The sequence below is a fragment of the Chenopodium album genome, chromosome 22, assembly GCF_948465745.1.
Source record: "Chenopodium album chromosome 22, dcCheAlbu1.1, whole genome shotgun sequence".
Lineage (NCBI taxonomy): Eukaryota > Viridiplantae > Streptophyta > Magnoliopsida > Caryophyllales > Amaranthaceae > Chenopodium > Chenopodium album.
In genome coordinates, this window is record NC_137855.1 from 3,240,108 (window position 1) to 3,257,652 (window position 17,545).

The 17,545-nt window shown below is 33.6% G+C and overlaps 3 protein-coding genes across 3 annotated transcripts; 1 reads left to right on the top strand and 2 right to left on the bottom strand.

The window, feature by feature from the left end:
- Positions 1-1,462: 1,462 nt before the first annotated feature.
- Positions 1,463-3,637, top strand: LOC145606143 (photosystem I reaction center subunit XI, chloroplastic). Its single transcript, XM_081662198.1, has 2 exons — positions 1,463-1,732; positions 3,023-3,637. The coding sequence occupies exons 1-2, from the start codon at positions 1,574-1,576 to the stop codon at positions 3,512-3,514; spliced, it is 651 nt and encodes a 216-aa protein (XP_081518324.1). The 5' UTR covers positions 1,463-1,573; the 3' UTR covers positions 3,515-3,637.
- LOC145606221 (high affinity nitrate transporter 2.5-like) lies at positions 3,603-13,246 on the bottom strand. Its single transcript, XM_081662262.1, has 3 exons — positions 12,075-13,246; positions 11,615-11,948; positions 3,603-3,641 (listed from the first exon to the last, which is right to left on the bottom strand). The coding sequence occupies exons 1-3, from the start codon at positions 13,244-13,246 to the stop codon at positions 3,603-3,605; spliced, it is 1,545 nt and encodes a 514-aa protein (XP_081518388.1).
- LOC145606141 (CRIB domain-containing protein RIC4-like) lies at positions 3,985-6,139 on the bottom strand. The gene is made up of 3 exons (XM_081662196.1): positions 5,863-6,139; positions 5,614-5,760; positions 3,985-4,652 (listed from the first exon to the last, which is right to left on the bottom strand). Exons 1-3 carry the CDS (start codon positions 6,005-6,007, stop codon positions 4,369-4,371), a joined length of 576 nt encoding a protein of 191 aa, XP_081518322.1. The 5' UTR covers positions 6,008-6,139; the 3' UTR covers positions 3,985-4,368.
- Positions 13,247-17,545: the final 4,299 nt, after the last annotated feature.

The following is a 17,545-nucleotide window of genomic DNA, read 5'->3' on the forward strand; positions in this document are numbered from 1 at the left end:
CGCCTTTGTAACTCTTTAAACGACAAAAAATGATATTGCTGTAAAGTCTAAACGACAATTCTTCTTAATTAAATTGTCTTGTAGAGGTTTTTATTTACAAAACATGATCATGACTTTGATGCTACGTCATGGGTCATGGATTTCTATTTTGATTCTTTCACTGATAGAAAGTTTATCTCAACTTACCATGATTAGTTATAATAATACATCTCTACTCGGTATTATTTAACTTTGACACATGTAATTTAATAGCATGAGTATTAATTATTTAAAAACAAAATTAAAATCCTAATGTTGTACTCCGTACCACTTAGTAAATACACATATTATTTGAACTAAAAAAATCATATTGTGAAAAGTAATTGGTCAAAATGTCAATTGAATCTTCTAAGCCAATGTGTCGAGTTCACTTCAAAAGTTGAAAACGTGTGAAGAATATTCATCAGATCCATCTACCATTTTAAAATAAATTAATATTTAATTTGAATAGATAAGATAATGTTTTTATTAGGATTTTTTAGTATGGTCAAGTCAGCCATTCTTTTGGAATCCTTAGGTTATTTTTTTTTTTAATAAAATTGTAAAGGTTGTTTCCAAGCAATTTAGAAGATATGGGAAGTGGGGGAAAACAAGGATATATACTTTCATTTTGGTCAAATAAAAACGTTGAATCCTTTGGCTATTGCTTGTCAAAAAGTTGGTCATCTTTTTTGAAGAATAAAAAAGTTGGTCATAATAAAGCTTGAAATATTTTTTTATTGGGATCTTTTAAATTTCTAATATGTTTTATATCGAGTAGTATTTTCGAGAAACTAATATTATTGTTTCAAATTGATAAAGGAAGATAAAGTTAAATACTATACAAGTTAAATAGGTTATTTCTCTTTTCGTCATATGATTTTGGGATAGTTACTTGAACTTGTAAAGTGCACTCTCTCTCAATGATAAATGCAGTCTATACCTATATTTAACATAATCGCTCAAATCACATCAATTTTCATTTGAGAATTTTTTATTTTAATATATTTTTTTCCGGCTAATTACACGTCGATAATAGTATCGAGATTCATGAAATTCTTACGAGTACTTCTTTATATCTCTAGACTTTGTGTTTAGTTGGAGTTTGAAGTTTATAAATGTGCAAGGATTTGGCTTTGGGGATGCAGTTTTACGTTGGGCCTAAACTATTTTAATTAGTTCATTTGATCTTGGGCCTTTACCACTCAACCCAGCCCAATCTAAACTTGCACCGGCCCATCCATAAAAAGTGGATAATCCAAATAAATGGTATGTCAAATAGTCCGAAACCTCATAAAAAAACAAGAGTATTTGTAAAGATGAGAGTGGATAAGATTGGATCCACCAATCATCCAATCAGAAATCAAGATGCTATGTTCACAACCATGAATTCCAACTTTGAAGGATAACCTCTTCTTTCTTTATTTCTCTTTCCAAATCTTTAACTTAGTAAGTATACTATACTCTAGTGTCACTCTTCTTCATTCTAAAACTCTTGCTCAATTTTTTTTGCTTTTGGTTACAACTAGATATTTTATTAGGGGGGCTAGTAAAAATGGCTGCAACCACATCTCCAATGGCTAGCCAATTAAAGAGTGGGTTCACCACTAGGGCTCTTGTTGCTCCTAAGGGTATTTCTGGCCCTGCTTTGCGAGCTTTCCCTTCTTCTAGGAGGAACGTTTCTTTTACCGTCAAGGCTGTTCAGTCTGAAAAGGTATTCTTATGTTCATATTAGATTACATGTTGTATTGTTTTCATGTTATGTGACACAATGTTGAGTTTTAAGTAGTTTTACGTTATTTTATAAACTGAACTAGATAGCGTTTGTGAATATAATACTTGTGATTGTGAATACAATGAATACGTGTAGTCACAAATTCACAATCCCTTGAAATTTTGTAGTAGTTATATTGATTATCGAATGAAAGATTGATGATCAATATTAGATAAATGATGGCACTATATTATTGTTACGTTAAGGTATTACTCCGTACAAGGCTTTAAAAATGCAATGATTGTAAAAAATTAGCTTTCTTAGGTATGGAATAATTAATCATGTAACTTAATATTAATTGATAATCATGTCAATTAGTGGAGATTTAGAATAATATCATACGGAGTAACAAATTTCTACTAAAATTGATATTGACAGTAATTTGGTACTTTGAGCTGACCAGAAATTCGGTGATCTAGATCTTGGATGATGTATATTTGCTGACATGTCTGGTGGTTTTGGTGATACCAGATTACCAGAACCTAGAATTGTTCTATTTTTTCTGGAGTGGCTGTTGTTTTGTCTCCCTTTTATCCAAAGTTTCTAATTTAGTCTAATTTTTTTTAATTATTCAGTCACATTATGTTAAAAATTTTAAATAGTAGCTTGTTTTTGATTGGCCGGCAGTCGTAATATTTATTTATAGTTAATCCATTTTGTGGCAAATTAACGATCTTGTCTATCTTAAACATCCTTTATGTAGAGTGGTAGATCATAAATTAAAATGTTTTGAGAACGAGGGATAGCTCAAGTGGTTAGAGCTTTTCTCCCAATTTCAAAAGATTTTGGGATTGAGTCTTATCACCCGTCCTTGTGGCTCGCTAAGGGAAAAAAAATGTTAAAGTTTCATTGAAAATTTTATTAAAAGGCAAATGATTAAAGAAACATAGAGATTAATAAATTAAAAATAAAAATTGTATTAATAGAGGTTGGATTCTTAAATAGGCAAATGATTAAAGAAGCATAAAATCTGAAGTTCTTGAAGGGTTTAATAACACTCACTAACTCAAATGATCAAAGTGAGCAATTGATCACTCATAGTTTGAGCTCATTATTACTACATACGGAGTAGTAATTTTTTTGTCAACAATATATTTTTCGAATATGAAACTTGCAACATGTTTAGAGAACGGTTTGCTAAAGAATTTTGTCTGCATCATTGTCATTTATATCCCCGATAAACCGATAAGTTATGAACAAAATTAACTTTGTTTTTCATTTCTTTGACAGCCAACATACCAAGTAATCCAGCCTCTAAATGGAGACCCATTCATTGGTGGGCTTGAAACCCCAGTGACATCCAGCCCATTGGTTGCCTGGTACCTATCCAACCTTCCAGCATACAGGACTGCAGTCAACCCACTTCTACGTGGTGTTGAGGTGGGCTTAGCCCATGGTTTTCTTTTGGTTGGCCCATTTGTCAAGGCTGGCCCATTAAGAAACACTGAGTATGCTGGTGCTGCAGGTTCCTTAGCTGCTGCAGGACTTGTAGTAATCCTAAGCATTTGCTTGACTATGTATGGTATTGCTTCCTTCAAGGAGGGAGAGCCCTCTATCGCCCCGGCTTTGACATTGACCGGGCGAAAGAAGCAGCCCGACCAGCTTCAGACCGCTGATGGGTGGGCTAAGTTCACCGGAGGGTTCTTCTTTGGTGGTGTTTCCGGTGTTACATGGGCTTACTTCCTCATGTATGTTCTCAACCTTCCTTACTACTTCAAGTAAGTGGGGTGTTGAGATCATTGTTAGTAAGGTTTTGGTTGTAAGGGGCTAAACTTCTATTATTGTGAAGATGGAAAAAGATATTGTATATTCAAGGAAATACTCTGCTTTCTGTTTGCTCCTTAATTTGCTTTGTTGTTGTATTTGCTTTAATTTGTATAGTTACAAGACTTACAACTAGTAGAAATCAGAATGTGCTAATTGGAATCTACATGAATAATTAATTTCAAATTTACGCATAAATTTCCAACATCCATCAATAATAGGTCACATGTTTATGGTAGTTCGTCCCAAACTAATTGAATTGAACACATTTTAAAATTCGATAGGTGAAAAATATATATCATCCCAAATCTCCCTAATGATTTTCGCACAGGTAATTCTAAAGAAAGCTATTTTGGATCAATAATGTAAGACTGTACACGTACGTCTCATGAATCATTCAAGTTGCTTCCATCTTTCAAAAGTATAGAGGAAAAGGAGTGGGATAATGATAATTGAGTAATCTAGAAATAATAATCACATTCACATAAAATTCATTTTCTTTTCCTTCCTACGTATCACAACTTGTTCTTTACAACAAATGAGTACATTCTAGATCAAACCAATCATAACCAACCACAATACAATTATGTAATATGATTATGGAGGTGGTGGTGGTGCATTATAAAAACTGCCATGATTTGTACATAATCACACAAAACCTAGCACAATACAAACCACATCATATCATATAATATATGCCCACAAAATAGAACCAACTTTGATTGCAAGACATATATATAATACAAAGTATTATATTTATATTATACTATAATATATGATCAAAAGCAAAGATTTATATTAAATCTTCAAGACTAAGCTAATGAAGAGGAGGCATTGAAACTACTAACAAAGGTTGGACTGTCTTTTTCAGGAGCAGTTGCAAGCTTATTAAACTGCTTCAAGCTAACAGCAGACGATGTAGGGTGATCGTGAGACGACGAAGTTGACAGCAGCTCGGATGTGATGAGGTTATCCCACCCTATCAGTGGGTCTGTTTTAGCTAGGTTATCCCACCCAATGTGTGTAACGTGCTTCACATCGGTTGGACACCCGATTTCCATGTTCATCCCCAACTCTGCCATCTCATCTTCATAAACTGGAAGAGAGAAAAATGGAGGAAAGGTTTAAGAAAATACTAACGACCAAAAAAAAGTGCAAGTGACCACAAGTCTGTATACTACAGATCAAGATTGTATTGCACCTTGTTATTTTGTAAGACATCGCCAATAATAAAGTATGAAGTCACCCTGATCTTACAATAAGTTATTAAGCATATAAGACAGTCTTATACGCAAATTTTTTTTAGAAGGATCAGAAGGAGTATTACTTAGAGGTGCTTGGCAAGATGCAAAAAACTTTAAACTGGTTGGAATGCAGATGAAATAATTAAGGCTTTTTAATTTTATCTAGGTAGAATGCATTTTTTTTTCTTTTTCCCTATTTGCAAACAATATTTTCAAATACATATTCTCTGTACTGCATATATCTTGTAATATCAACTTATAACTTGCAATTAAAAGTGTCACGTAGAACAATGTCTAGCTCAAAGTCAGCCAGCACTATTACACTGAGTTCTATGGCGAGCAAGAAGATGATCATCAAACCAAATACTAACATAGTTAATAACTTGTTATGTAATACGTATTATACAAGTAACATGGTAGCGATCTAAATTTTATAAACTCATCTTAATCTATAAGCTTTTGAACTTTCAAATAATTTTTGAACAGGTTTTCACAAATAGTTATAATATTGGTTCATTATAGTACACATGCATGCATAGAGAGGAAAATTTAAAATCACGCCGTAAGAGTTGATTATATTATTTATATAAGACCTGTTAGACTAAGATTTCATTATCACATAGATGCATATACACAAGATTGAGTTTTTGTTATATTGCTCTGTAAGTTAGGAGTTTTCTTTGTTTCAGCCTTAGACCATACACTAATTAATACACATTACTTTCAAGGCAACTTTGATGAACCGTAGTTTGGAAAGGCTTATCATAGAAAATTAAACCAACTTAAGGAAAAACGAGAAGCCACGTGACTTACTGAATAGTTGAGACAAACTTTTGAAACCTTTCACTAGCCTGTTAACTCCAGTGGACAAGTTAGTTCTTGGAAGTGCCAAAAACCTCGAAGAATTCTTCATGCTCTCACCAGATAAGCTTTCATCGTCGTCCTCTTCTTCCTGGATTCCTAGAAGTAATTATAAACAAGAAATTTTAATTTTAACACCGACATTTATTTAAGTCCACAACTCCATACATATAAGTTAAGAGCATAGAAATATTATCATACTTAATGAAGGGGAATGTAAGTCTGCTTTTGATCTTCTAGGCCTTGGTTCAGCAACAGCAACACTGGCTTGCGAAGCACAACCCATGGAGAAAGGAAGAACGACGAATTTCTCCATTCGATCTCTCACTTTACCCTGGACACCCATAGCAAAGTCAACAAAGAAAGATGAAAGACACAAAGAGATTAAGAGATAGATGCAAAGATGTATATATTTAGAGGATATTAAAGTTATAGAAGAGGGTTTGCGGTTGTTATAGTAGCTGCTGTTAGCTTTGCTGTCAAGAAGGTATAATTTTACATGAGAAAAAAGTCAGTACCCATGTTGGTTTGGTGGGAAATATCAATCAATCAATCAATCAATCAAAGCCTTAATCCCAAAAGTGGGGTCGGCTAACATGAACCAAATTTGATTATTCCGTGTAGTCATCAACATAAATCTTTCTCCTCCATCCCTTACGATCCAAAACTTCATCCTCACGTAAATCCATGCACTTCATATCCTTCCTCACTCCTTCCAACCAAGTCATCTTTGGTCTCCCTCTTCCTCGTTTAATCCCTCCATGGTCCCACTCTTCCACTCTTCCACTTTTTGGTGGGAAATAAAAAGGAGAAAAAAAGTTCAAAATTGAAAGGATGTTGTTACTTGTTAGTATAAGATTAAGCTATAAGAAGTAAAATTGACAATACCACGGTACGTCGAAAACAAATCAATGTCAAATTAGAGCAAAAAGACAGGTCTTAGCAGCAAAAAATGTATCTAAATCCTAGTATCTAACAATTGATGTCTAAGTTCTGTGGTGGGCTCCTCTGTCTTTGTTCCACTAACCTCTCTTGTGAGAAAAGCCACCAAAACCCCATTACTATTTGGTTTCTCAGCATTACTACTCTCTTTGCTTGATTAGTACTCAATCTCCAAGAGTGGAACATAAGCGATATTACGTATTTTTAATCCACAGCTAAAACTGATGGTGATGCTGATTTTGAGCATTTCTTTATCCCAAAGTACCTAATGATGAGGAAATTAGAATAATAGCACTAGTCAAAAAATGATACATTTCTTACTCCTAGAAGACCAATGTTCAAGGCAACAACTAGAGGTTGAAACAAGCCATATTTAAATCAGGTTTTGGTTTCGGTCAAATCGGATGTAGTGGAAGTTCAAATTTGGTGAGATATATTCATTAATGTAAATTCAAAAGGAAAGTAATAAAATACGGAGGGAGTACTGATGTTTGGCTTGGGTTGGGTTTTTCTGGTTCCGGTCAAAACAAGTTTATATGCTATAAATTCTTTTAGTACAATGCATGTCAGTTTTGCAAACTCTTGTAAGTTGTAACTGCTGAAAACAAAAAATCTTGTTTTAAGAAGTAAGCAAGTTTCGATCAAATAGGTTTTCAATAAGTAACCTTACAGCTGTTCTATGATAAAATAATGAAAAAGGTGTAGACACTTGATCGACTAAAATCATGTCGAAAATCCACCTTAATATGTGAACCAGCTGCAGAAGAAATAAGATAAGTAGCCAAGAACCAATGATTATCATGATAATGCAGAACACTATCATCATAATGAGAATATAGGTACATCATTAATTTAAAGTAACAGAAGAGCCTATAAGATTAAAGCGAAGGAATGAAAGAACATAGAAGCTAGAAAAAGATGCATTATCTTAAGCACCTAATATCAGTAAGTTCCAATTTGATGACTTGATCTTTAAGGCTCTTCTTAATTTAAACATGAATTTCATTAAACGATGACGTACCTACAGAGAATTCAGGGGACAGTGTTGATGAAAGATATACATAAAAGAAGTATAGTAAAAGCCTGGTCAGTTAACTTTTAGGGAAAGCACTTAAAAAACACAGTTTCAAAGAATAAAAAAGGACACTTCAAAAAAAAAAAAAAAAAAAAAAAAGCCTCAATCCTTACAATTCGAAAGGGGGGAAAAATATCTGGTTTTAAGTTATTCAAACAGGACTGCATAGCTGATTGTATACATAAACTAGAACAAAAATAAAATTGGAAGATCATTTCCGAAAAGATGCACAAACATAAGGAAGAAACTTGATGGATGATTTTTATTCAAGGAAGTGTAGGTTGAGAAATGTTGATTTGATCATGAAAACTTGTCAGATTAACAAGAATACAAGATACAGTGAAACATAAAGCTATAAAGGATTTATGAACATTATACCTGCCCAAGCCCAAACATTGCCAAGTATCTGAAAGACATGAATCGATGAAACAAGGCGATTTACAACCATTCATAGCTGCTTTTTGGTCTGAACTTCGAACAATAAAAATAGAACACCCATTAACCCTGTTCTAATATTTGAGCTTGAATGATACTCTGTACCCCATATTTTGAACGTAATGTGAATGCCAGGACAATAACAGCCAATATGGTCACTCAGTTTAGAGTTCACCGATACATGCTATCAAGGTGTCATGCATGACAAATTACTTCCAGCTCACCAGTAATCTCCACAAGAACAGTGTCCATCCTTGAAATGGTGAAATCTACGAATATCTCTGACAATGATTTCCCTGCCTAAAAGCTGAGAGGTATACTTCAGAAAATTATGGCAATCTGTACAGACTCGAAGATTTTTCATGACCCGTATTGGTGTTACACTAGTCGTGCTAATGATACCATATACAACGGCAAGCTTCTCACTATGACAACGGAGAAACATTTCCTGCTGTTCCTCTTCTACATCTTGTGTAACCTGCTCTAAATTAGTAAAATAGCCTATCTCCTTTAGCCTACCAATTAGGTTGTCCAAATAAGAATATATATCAGCTTCTTGTGGATGAGACCTGTCACTCATCACAAAAGTATGAACTTGGTTGTTCAATTGTATCCAAGATTGACCTGGGTGCTTTCTAACGCCTTTCTTCTGCATTGAACTCCTAACTCTAGCAGATTCTTCCCATCTGTTACTGGTAGCACACATGTTGGATAGCAAAACATAAGGTTCTGCATCCAATGGTTCGAGTTCAAGCAACTTTTCTGAAACCCATTTTCCCATATCATAACTTTTGTGAAGTCGACAAGAGGATAAGAAGGCCCTCCATACCGAGCTAAGATGTGATAGATTGTTCTCATAAATGAAGCTCTTTATCTCATCCAGGTAGCCAGCACGGCCAAAGAGATCAACCATGCAAGTAAAGTGTTCAACCCCAGGCTTAATTTTGTAAACATCTTTCATTAAAGAGAAAAAGTTGCGGCCTTCATCAACAAGCCCTGCATGGCTGCACGCAGTTAAAACAGCCACAAAGGTAATCTCATTTGGTTGAATGTCATCTTCCATCATCATTTCAAAAAGTCTAACGGCTTCTCTACCAAGCCCATGGAAGGCATATCCGTTTATAATAGCTGTCCACAAAATAGTGTTCCTTGTGACAGTTTGATCAAACACAGTCTGTGCATTCCCTAAACTTCCACATTTGGAATACATATCAACCAACGAAGAGCACAGAACCAAATCGAATTTGTGTCCCATCTTATGTGTGAGGCCATGAATCTGCTCACCAAATTCCAAAAACCCATAATCAGCACATACAGAGACAATAGTAGTCAGAGTATATTTATCAACTCCAATTCCTTCACGAACCATATGGCAGAACATTTCCAAAGCTTTTCCAAACCTTCCATTCTGAGCATATCCCGAAAGCATGGAGCTCCAAGAAACATTATCCATCTTTAAATTTTCACCATTTATCTTAGATACATGTTTATTAGAAAAACCTTGAGACATTTGCTTGAATACAACAGACGCCTTATCAATCACCCCACACTTGGAATACATATCAATTAGTGAAGTTCTTATGTACTCATTATCATAGAATCTAAGTCTGATCAATCGAGCATGTAGCTGTGCCCCAAGCCCCAACATCGATAATGAAGAAACCAAAGCCAACGCTATAGCATACGTAAATTCATCAAAACAAGCTTGTTCTTTAACCATCTCATACAGGAGTTCCAACGCCGTTCCTTCCAACCCATTTTTCATCATTCCTGATATAACAGTATTCCAGGTTGCAACATCTTTTGTAGACAATCTTCTAAACATATCAAGAGAACTCTCTACATTACCACTTTCCATGTTAGCTTTAATCATTATATTACACGAAACGGTATCTACACAATCTGTACACTCAAACAACTTATTAGCATAATCAAGCTCTTCAGATTTCACATAAAAATCAATAATAGAGTTCTTCAACACAGCATCCAAGTCAATCCCATGTTTCAGTATCCACCCATGAATTGCCTTACCATTATAAACAAACCCTATAGAAGAACAACACTTGAAAACACTTGACAGTGTAAATCCATTTGGACAAACACCCTCCACTAGCATTCGAGAAAAATAATCCAACCCAACTTGAAACAGCCCGATTCGAGCAAAACCCGAAACTAAAACCGTCCAAGTACGAACATTTCTCTCAGACATTTCATCGAACAGGTTCTGGGCAGAACCCAAATCTTTAAATTTCGCATACAAACTCAAAACATAGTTCCCAACATTCAAATCAAGAATGGAACCACTCTTGGTTACCCTCCCATGAAGGGTATGAAGTGTTCGTTCATCTTTCAAATCATCAATAAACCCCAATAATTGTGGTTGTTTTCCATGCTGTTTAGAAGAGTGGGAAGCATGGAATCGTTGAATTTGTTTCTGGGTAATCTCAATCTGGGTTAAATTAGAAGAAATTAGGGCTTTCAAGGGGTTGAAGCAATTGCTCATCAAAGCGACGGAATAACAGAAGAATTTGGAGCGTAAAAGAGTACATTGCATTGTACAAGAATGCAGTTCAAACTTCAAACAATAGTTTAAGAGTATAAACTTTAAGTTAAGCAATAATTAAGCTTACTAATTGCATTTGTGGATGGAAAAGAGTTTCTCCCGCCTTAAATTGATTTTCTATACGGGTCCATACTTCATAAGACCTCTCCTGAATTACTAGAGGGAGGCTCATTAATTTTTGGAATCGAAACGGACTTTAGTACTCCGTAAAAATATCGAACATTCTTGTCAAAAAAAAAAAAAAAAAAATCGAACATTATTAGTCGTATGGATGGTATGAATTACACCCAAGATGTTTATATGTCTAACGTATTGTTGTATATGGGTTAGGTTAATTGTAAATCTTTCACAAAAAGCTCGACCTTTATATGAAGACTAATGACGTGTAAGAGTAAGGCCAATGGGTAACTTCTCACATGGAGCTAATATGAAGTACCTTTTATCTACTACATGCATAGTCTTTTTAATCCATGAAGGTAGATAAAAAGACAAAGTAGTTTAAAAGTGTTAAGACTCCAATCAAATACAAGCAAATCGAAGTTGGATTTCCATTAATTACTTTTTCATCGAAATGCATATCACTTATGTACGTATCATGTTTTTTTAAGCCTCGAGCAAATAAAATACTATTATTACTCATCAAGGAAGAAAATACAAACACCAACGCAGCTAAAGATTACAACTTAACACAACTTCACCATACAATAGAAACTATATTCTTCTTGTCTACTATTATTACTAGCTAGCATCATAGCATCAGTATCACCTCTATTAATCCTTCTATGAAAGACTAATAAATCGAGAGACGCTTCATTTGCAATCAGCAAGTTGTACACAATTTTCATGAACTCAATTACTCCATGATCTAGATGAAAACACAAGGCAGGCATATGTAGTTAGACAACATCAGTCGAAGGACGGGTGCTCTCTTCTACTACCGGAACAGACTTAACTTTACAGCTTCTTTCATTCCTACACCCTTCGGCGAATTTCATGCTTACTTTATGAAGTCCTTGTGCCTGCTCCTCTGCATCCCACTCCCTCAGGTAGTAGTCTTCTTCTGTAACACCTGGTTTCGGACCAGCCAACATACCGCCCCATTGAGGGAAGTATATTGAAGATAAGCTTAGGGTAGTAACAATGATTATTATACCCATGTATGTTATTCCATCTTCTAATTTGAATTGTGAACCTCTGAAGAATATTACTTGACATATAACTGCACCTACGTTTCCACCTGCTCCTGATATGCCCGAAACCAAGCCCAATGATCTGAACAGAACAATAATCGTACACACAAAGATTATTTAAAATCCAGTGTTTTGCAACTAATAGTTAACGGAGGTAGTATTAAGTAAATGATATGATTGAAAATATTTATTGTTAATTACTTCGTACCTTCTAGAGACAAAGGGAACGACCCCGAATGTTAGTCCTTCGGAAGCTTGAACAAGAAAACAAAAGATCAACATGACCGCAATGGTAGCGCCTAAAGTGTCAAGGCGTCCCATAACAATACACATTACACCACTAAGTGTCTGGACAGTCCACCACCCCCACAATCTACCCCTCATTCCGTACTTTTTCGCCATGAAGTCGGAGAACAATCCACCACATGACCTAGAGAAAATATTAACCATCCCAAAAAGTGCACCAACAATGCCTGCAAGGTTAAGGTTTTGATTGAATCGGTCATAGAAATAGGAAACAATTATGTTTGTTACGGCTAACTCAACTCCGAAACAAAATCCATATCCTATAGCAGTGATCCAACCCCTATAGTTGGTGACCGCGTGATAAACAATCTTTTTCGCGTTGTCCTTGTGCATTTCACCGGACTTCTGGAGCTTAAGAAAGTTTCCATCCGGAAGGTCTTGGCCTAATAGCATGACTGCAAATGCTGAAAACATTTGCAGAAAAGCGGGCAAGAAAAATGAAACCCTCCAGGCTGTAAAAGGCGTGTCAGCCTTAGTATTATTTAAAATAAAGCTATATAGAAGTGGCATCAGAAGGTTAGCCACCCCTCCGCCGAGGTTCCCCCACCCACCCGACTGGCCGTTAGCTATGCCAACAACCTTAGGAGAAAACATACAACTCATCCAATACTGTGTAGAAACAAAAGTGGCTAAAGAAAATCCGGTAAAAAACCGCATCACAAAAAAAGCGGCGGGTGAACTAGCCATTGAAGAGAGAAAAACAGCAGGGACAGTAAGAAAACAGACGGTAGCAGAGGCGAGGCGAGGGCCGGCTAAGTCACAAGCAGCACCTAAGGCAAGACGGGCGAAAATCGCCCCGGCTACGGAACCAACACCGGCATTGCCAATGTCAGTGGCTGTAAGGTTGAGATTATCACGGATGATTGGTAGCAGGGGCGGAGCTGCGAAAGTGCATACAAAACAAGTGAAATATTGAAACCAACTCAAATGAAATGCTCTCATATGAGGTTTTTCTATAGAAAATAATGGAAATATCATTGCTTTATTTTCTGTATCAACTGGATAACTATATTTCTTTGATGTTTCATTAACGTTATCATTATTATTCTCTCCAACATTATTATTGATTACCATATTGATATAATGATATACTACAATAAGATAAATCAATATATCAATTAATATAACACTTTTATGTTTTTCTTACTACAAACTTTATAGTATTTTGGGACATAGGGAGTAAGTTTTTTGGCGAACAAAGTTTGTATGTATTTGGTGAATAAGGTAAGGTAGAAGGCTAGAAGCTAAGGGATTTGAGCTGAAGTTGCAAAAATGTGGTTCATCTAACCTAGTTTATAGAGTAGTTTGTCAGATTAAAGATGCTTAATTAAGTTGAAAAGGAAAATGTACGGAAACTACGGAATTAGTATTATAAGAGCAAGTGGTACGGTTACGATTATCTATTTATCGTACCGTACCATTATTTATTTTTCTTCTTCTTGTTCTTCTAATTACTTATCATTTTTATTTGTGACGTATGGGGTGATACTAAAGATCACAATCTGTTACAATGGATGCATGTCACAGTTTATGATTGGACTGGTCATTTGTGATAACTCTATCGGTAATTCGGTATCAATGGACCATATATTGTTTACAACATTTTCATAAGTTTGTTGCCCTATAAACAACAAAAAACAAAGGAAAATGTTTGATGTTATTAGCATGAAAATTTAAAGTAGTCGTTTAAAATATGACTACTAACTTAACATGTTTAATGATAATGTAGATTATAATTAACCTAGAGTATGTAAAAACGCACAAAACTTCAACTTGGTTGAAGGTATAAGGATATCTCATGGCTCATGCTTTAACGCTTTGATATGACTACTCCTCTATTTTATGAACTTTGATAAAATTATGGTTGTTGACTTTTTTCTAATATTTACATTATGTTTCTAATATTATGGATCATATAAAAGCATTGTATGGAGTAGTTAAGTAGTTGTGATCAATTAGTTGTATATAATTTGTATTATTATGTAATCATCATCTCATCTCACCTCATACATATTTTGTCTCCTTTTTCAATGTTCCATTATCTATAATCTTCAGAGAAGACTTACCTAATACCTATCAGTGGATCTCCATCTTTTCTTTTTATTTTTTTCAAATGTTCGATTTATTGTGAATTTTACCATGCTTTGCTTATAGAAATGTAGAATGTAAAACCTAACGGTGTGTTTGGATAAAGAAAGGGGAAGGAAAAGAAAGGGAGGGAGGAGAAGAGGAGGGGAGGGAAAGGGATGGGAGAGAATGGTAAGTTTTCCTTCCAAATCTCTCCATTATTGGAGGGATAGATCAATTTCCTACAATTTAATCCCTCCATTTCTCTCCCCTCCAATTCTCTTCCTTCCTCATTTGTTATCCAAATGAAAGATACCTCAGCTCTCCATTTCCCTTCTCTTCCTTTCCTTCCATTTCTTTCAATCCAAACACATCGTAAATTTATATAATAAAGACAAGTAAAGACGTTAATTTAGTTTTTCAAAAGGCTTGCCTTGGTAATCTCCTTGCTTTTATTAACAACTTAGCTCTTATTACATGCATTTTGATATCAAATAAACTAATCAAATATTGAACTAGAATTTTTATACATGCATCTAGATGGATATAAAGGTAGATTCATCAATCTAATAGTATTTGATGGTTTATTTTGCTCATTATAAGATTTTAGAATTGAATGAGCATAAAATATTAAATGAGCAGAAATAATAGTCAAAAATACATACACTAGAATCAATCAATATTATATACTAAAAGACACACCAGCAATGACACGTGTCATTTCCTGGTGTGTCCCTTATCTTTTTATTTTATTTTTATTTTATTTATTTTTTTTTTGAAAAAAAAGTTATATAAGGAAAAAAATCTTTCGACATATAAGTAATAATTACATATGAAATATACAACAGTAGAAGATTTGATTTAGCTTTCCAAAAAAAGTATTGATAACTAATAAATTAAGCAAATAAACTAAAAATATTATATACTAAAAGACACACCAGCAATGACACGTGTCATTTCCTGGTGTGTCCCTTATCTTTTTATTTTATTTTTATTTTATTTATTTTTTTTTTGAAAAAAAAGTTATATAAGGAAAAAAATCTTTCGACATATAAGTAATAATTACATATGAAATATACAACAGTAGAAGATTTGATTTAGCTTTCCAAAAAAAGTATTGATAACTAATAAATTAAGCAAATAAACTAAAAATAATATTCTTAACATACAAGTAATTTGTGACATGTGAATGTGGACAATTTATTTGAATGTGGACAATTTATTTAAGGAATGAAAGACATATTATAAACTATATACGTTTATTACAAAAAAAATTATATATTAATTTCTTAATTTTTTAACCATGTAATAGAAGATACGGGCTTAAATAATAAAATGTGAATATTTAATCAACAAATAATATTTTTTATCATTTTTTGATTTTGTCATGTTTTTAAAATCAATTATTGAAAAGTACCGTGCATGGCACGGGAACTAACCTAGTATTTATAAATTTTCGACATTGAACCATGCATTAGACAACAAGTTTAAAAATATTAATTAAATTATTATATACGGAGTATATATATTAGAAATAAATAATTTCTTGTATTAATCAATACTTTACTTCTACAAATATCCTTATGATGATGTTTCTGTTTGACTATAGAAAAAGCAAGCAATTAGATACGGTGTACTTAGTACGGATTAATTCGTTGTGATCAACGGGCAACCAACACGTTGTTTACTTGTATTATCGTCATTATAATGACATCTTAGCTCACACAAGTTTTGTCTCGATTGTAAAATCCTAATTTTGTGGAGTTAACCTGGCTAACAGAATTACACACTACCACACATTATATTATATATGATTCAACACCATTTTATTTTATGAATAAACAGATGCCAACCCTACACGTGTCAACGTGTTTGTATATATATGTGACGATTTAAAAAAAAAATTAACGTAATAATCAATTAATCAATACAGAAGCAAACAAACAAGAACAAAGCGAGTAGTATAAAACTACTTTGTATGGAGTAGTAATACATGAAAATGAAAAAAATTTCTCTCATTCAATCATTCATGATGAATACATGAGTAGTCCCTAAATTTAAGCTATGATATGCATATCACAATGGCATGCAATTGACGTAATTTAGGGAAGAAAATAATTAATTCATTCAATCGTTAATCATTTATCATCACGTATATGATATGATAATTCATTAGATGACAAAAAAATGTGCTGGATGATAAGATGATGTTCATTAAACAAATAAAAGTACGGAGTAGTACATAAATCGACCGTACATTAACCGAATAATGGTACGGTGGTAGTTGTAAATTAAACAAATTAATCCCACTAGAAGTCTATATGTGGCGTAATAATTGAAGCAACAATTCAAACGAATAAAAATAAAATAAGAAAATTATCGTTATTAGTCGTTTAACGTGAAGTGTTTATGAAGCGCTGGCCACCAAATGCGTTTCCGGCTTTCCGCATATCATAATTATCTTGTTTTTCTATAATTATTTAAACCGCACTTTATATTATAATATGGTATGACTCGTATGAACAAGTATCTTACTAGTATACATAAGTCGAAATTAATTCTAAATGAAAAAAATCAATTTGGCTCTTGACCCTTCAAAAAATAAAGAATCGAGAAAATAAAGGATATCTGATTTATAAAGTGTACTAATTAGTACTTCGTATAAAAACCTAATGGAGTTTGAGATACTCCATACAAATACGGGACATATATATATATTACATTATTACTTACCAATATAATAAGTATGTACCAATTTAACCTCTATTTTTTAAAACTTACTTTTTAATCCAGTTTATTATAATTATTAGTATTTTTTATTATCATTATTACATCAGTTCAAATGGTTATGTTCATTCCATTTTAGCTCAATAAAGTAGATAATTACGTGTACATAATATACGAGTGTACAGAGTATATAAATATGTAGGTATAGTAGCTTCGAATATCATCTTTGTCCACTAAACACCTCTCATAAGTATGTTTATTCATCAAAAAAAATAAAAGTAAGTTTGTTTTACACCTCAAGCTGATTGAAATTGTGTAAGCTAAGATAACATAATTATCTCATTTGATTTATTTCATAGAAAATCATTATACTAGTGCTGTGACAATTTGTAAAAGTTTTCATCCGTTGACTAAAAATTACAAAACCACAAATATCTCCCACTAAATTGCAACAACTCTATACCGTACTACGGAATATAAAGTAAACGTGTACAGTTTGCATGGCTTTTTTTACCGGCAAGTTCGTCTAAAAGACTACTTTGTAATTTGTATCAACAATTTGGCAAACTTACTCAATTA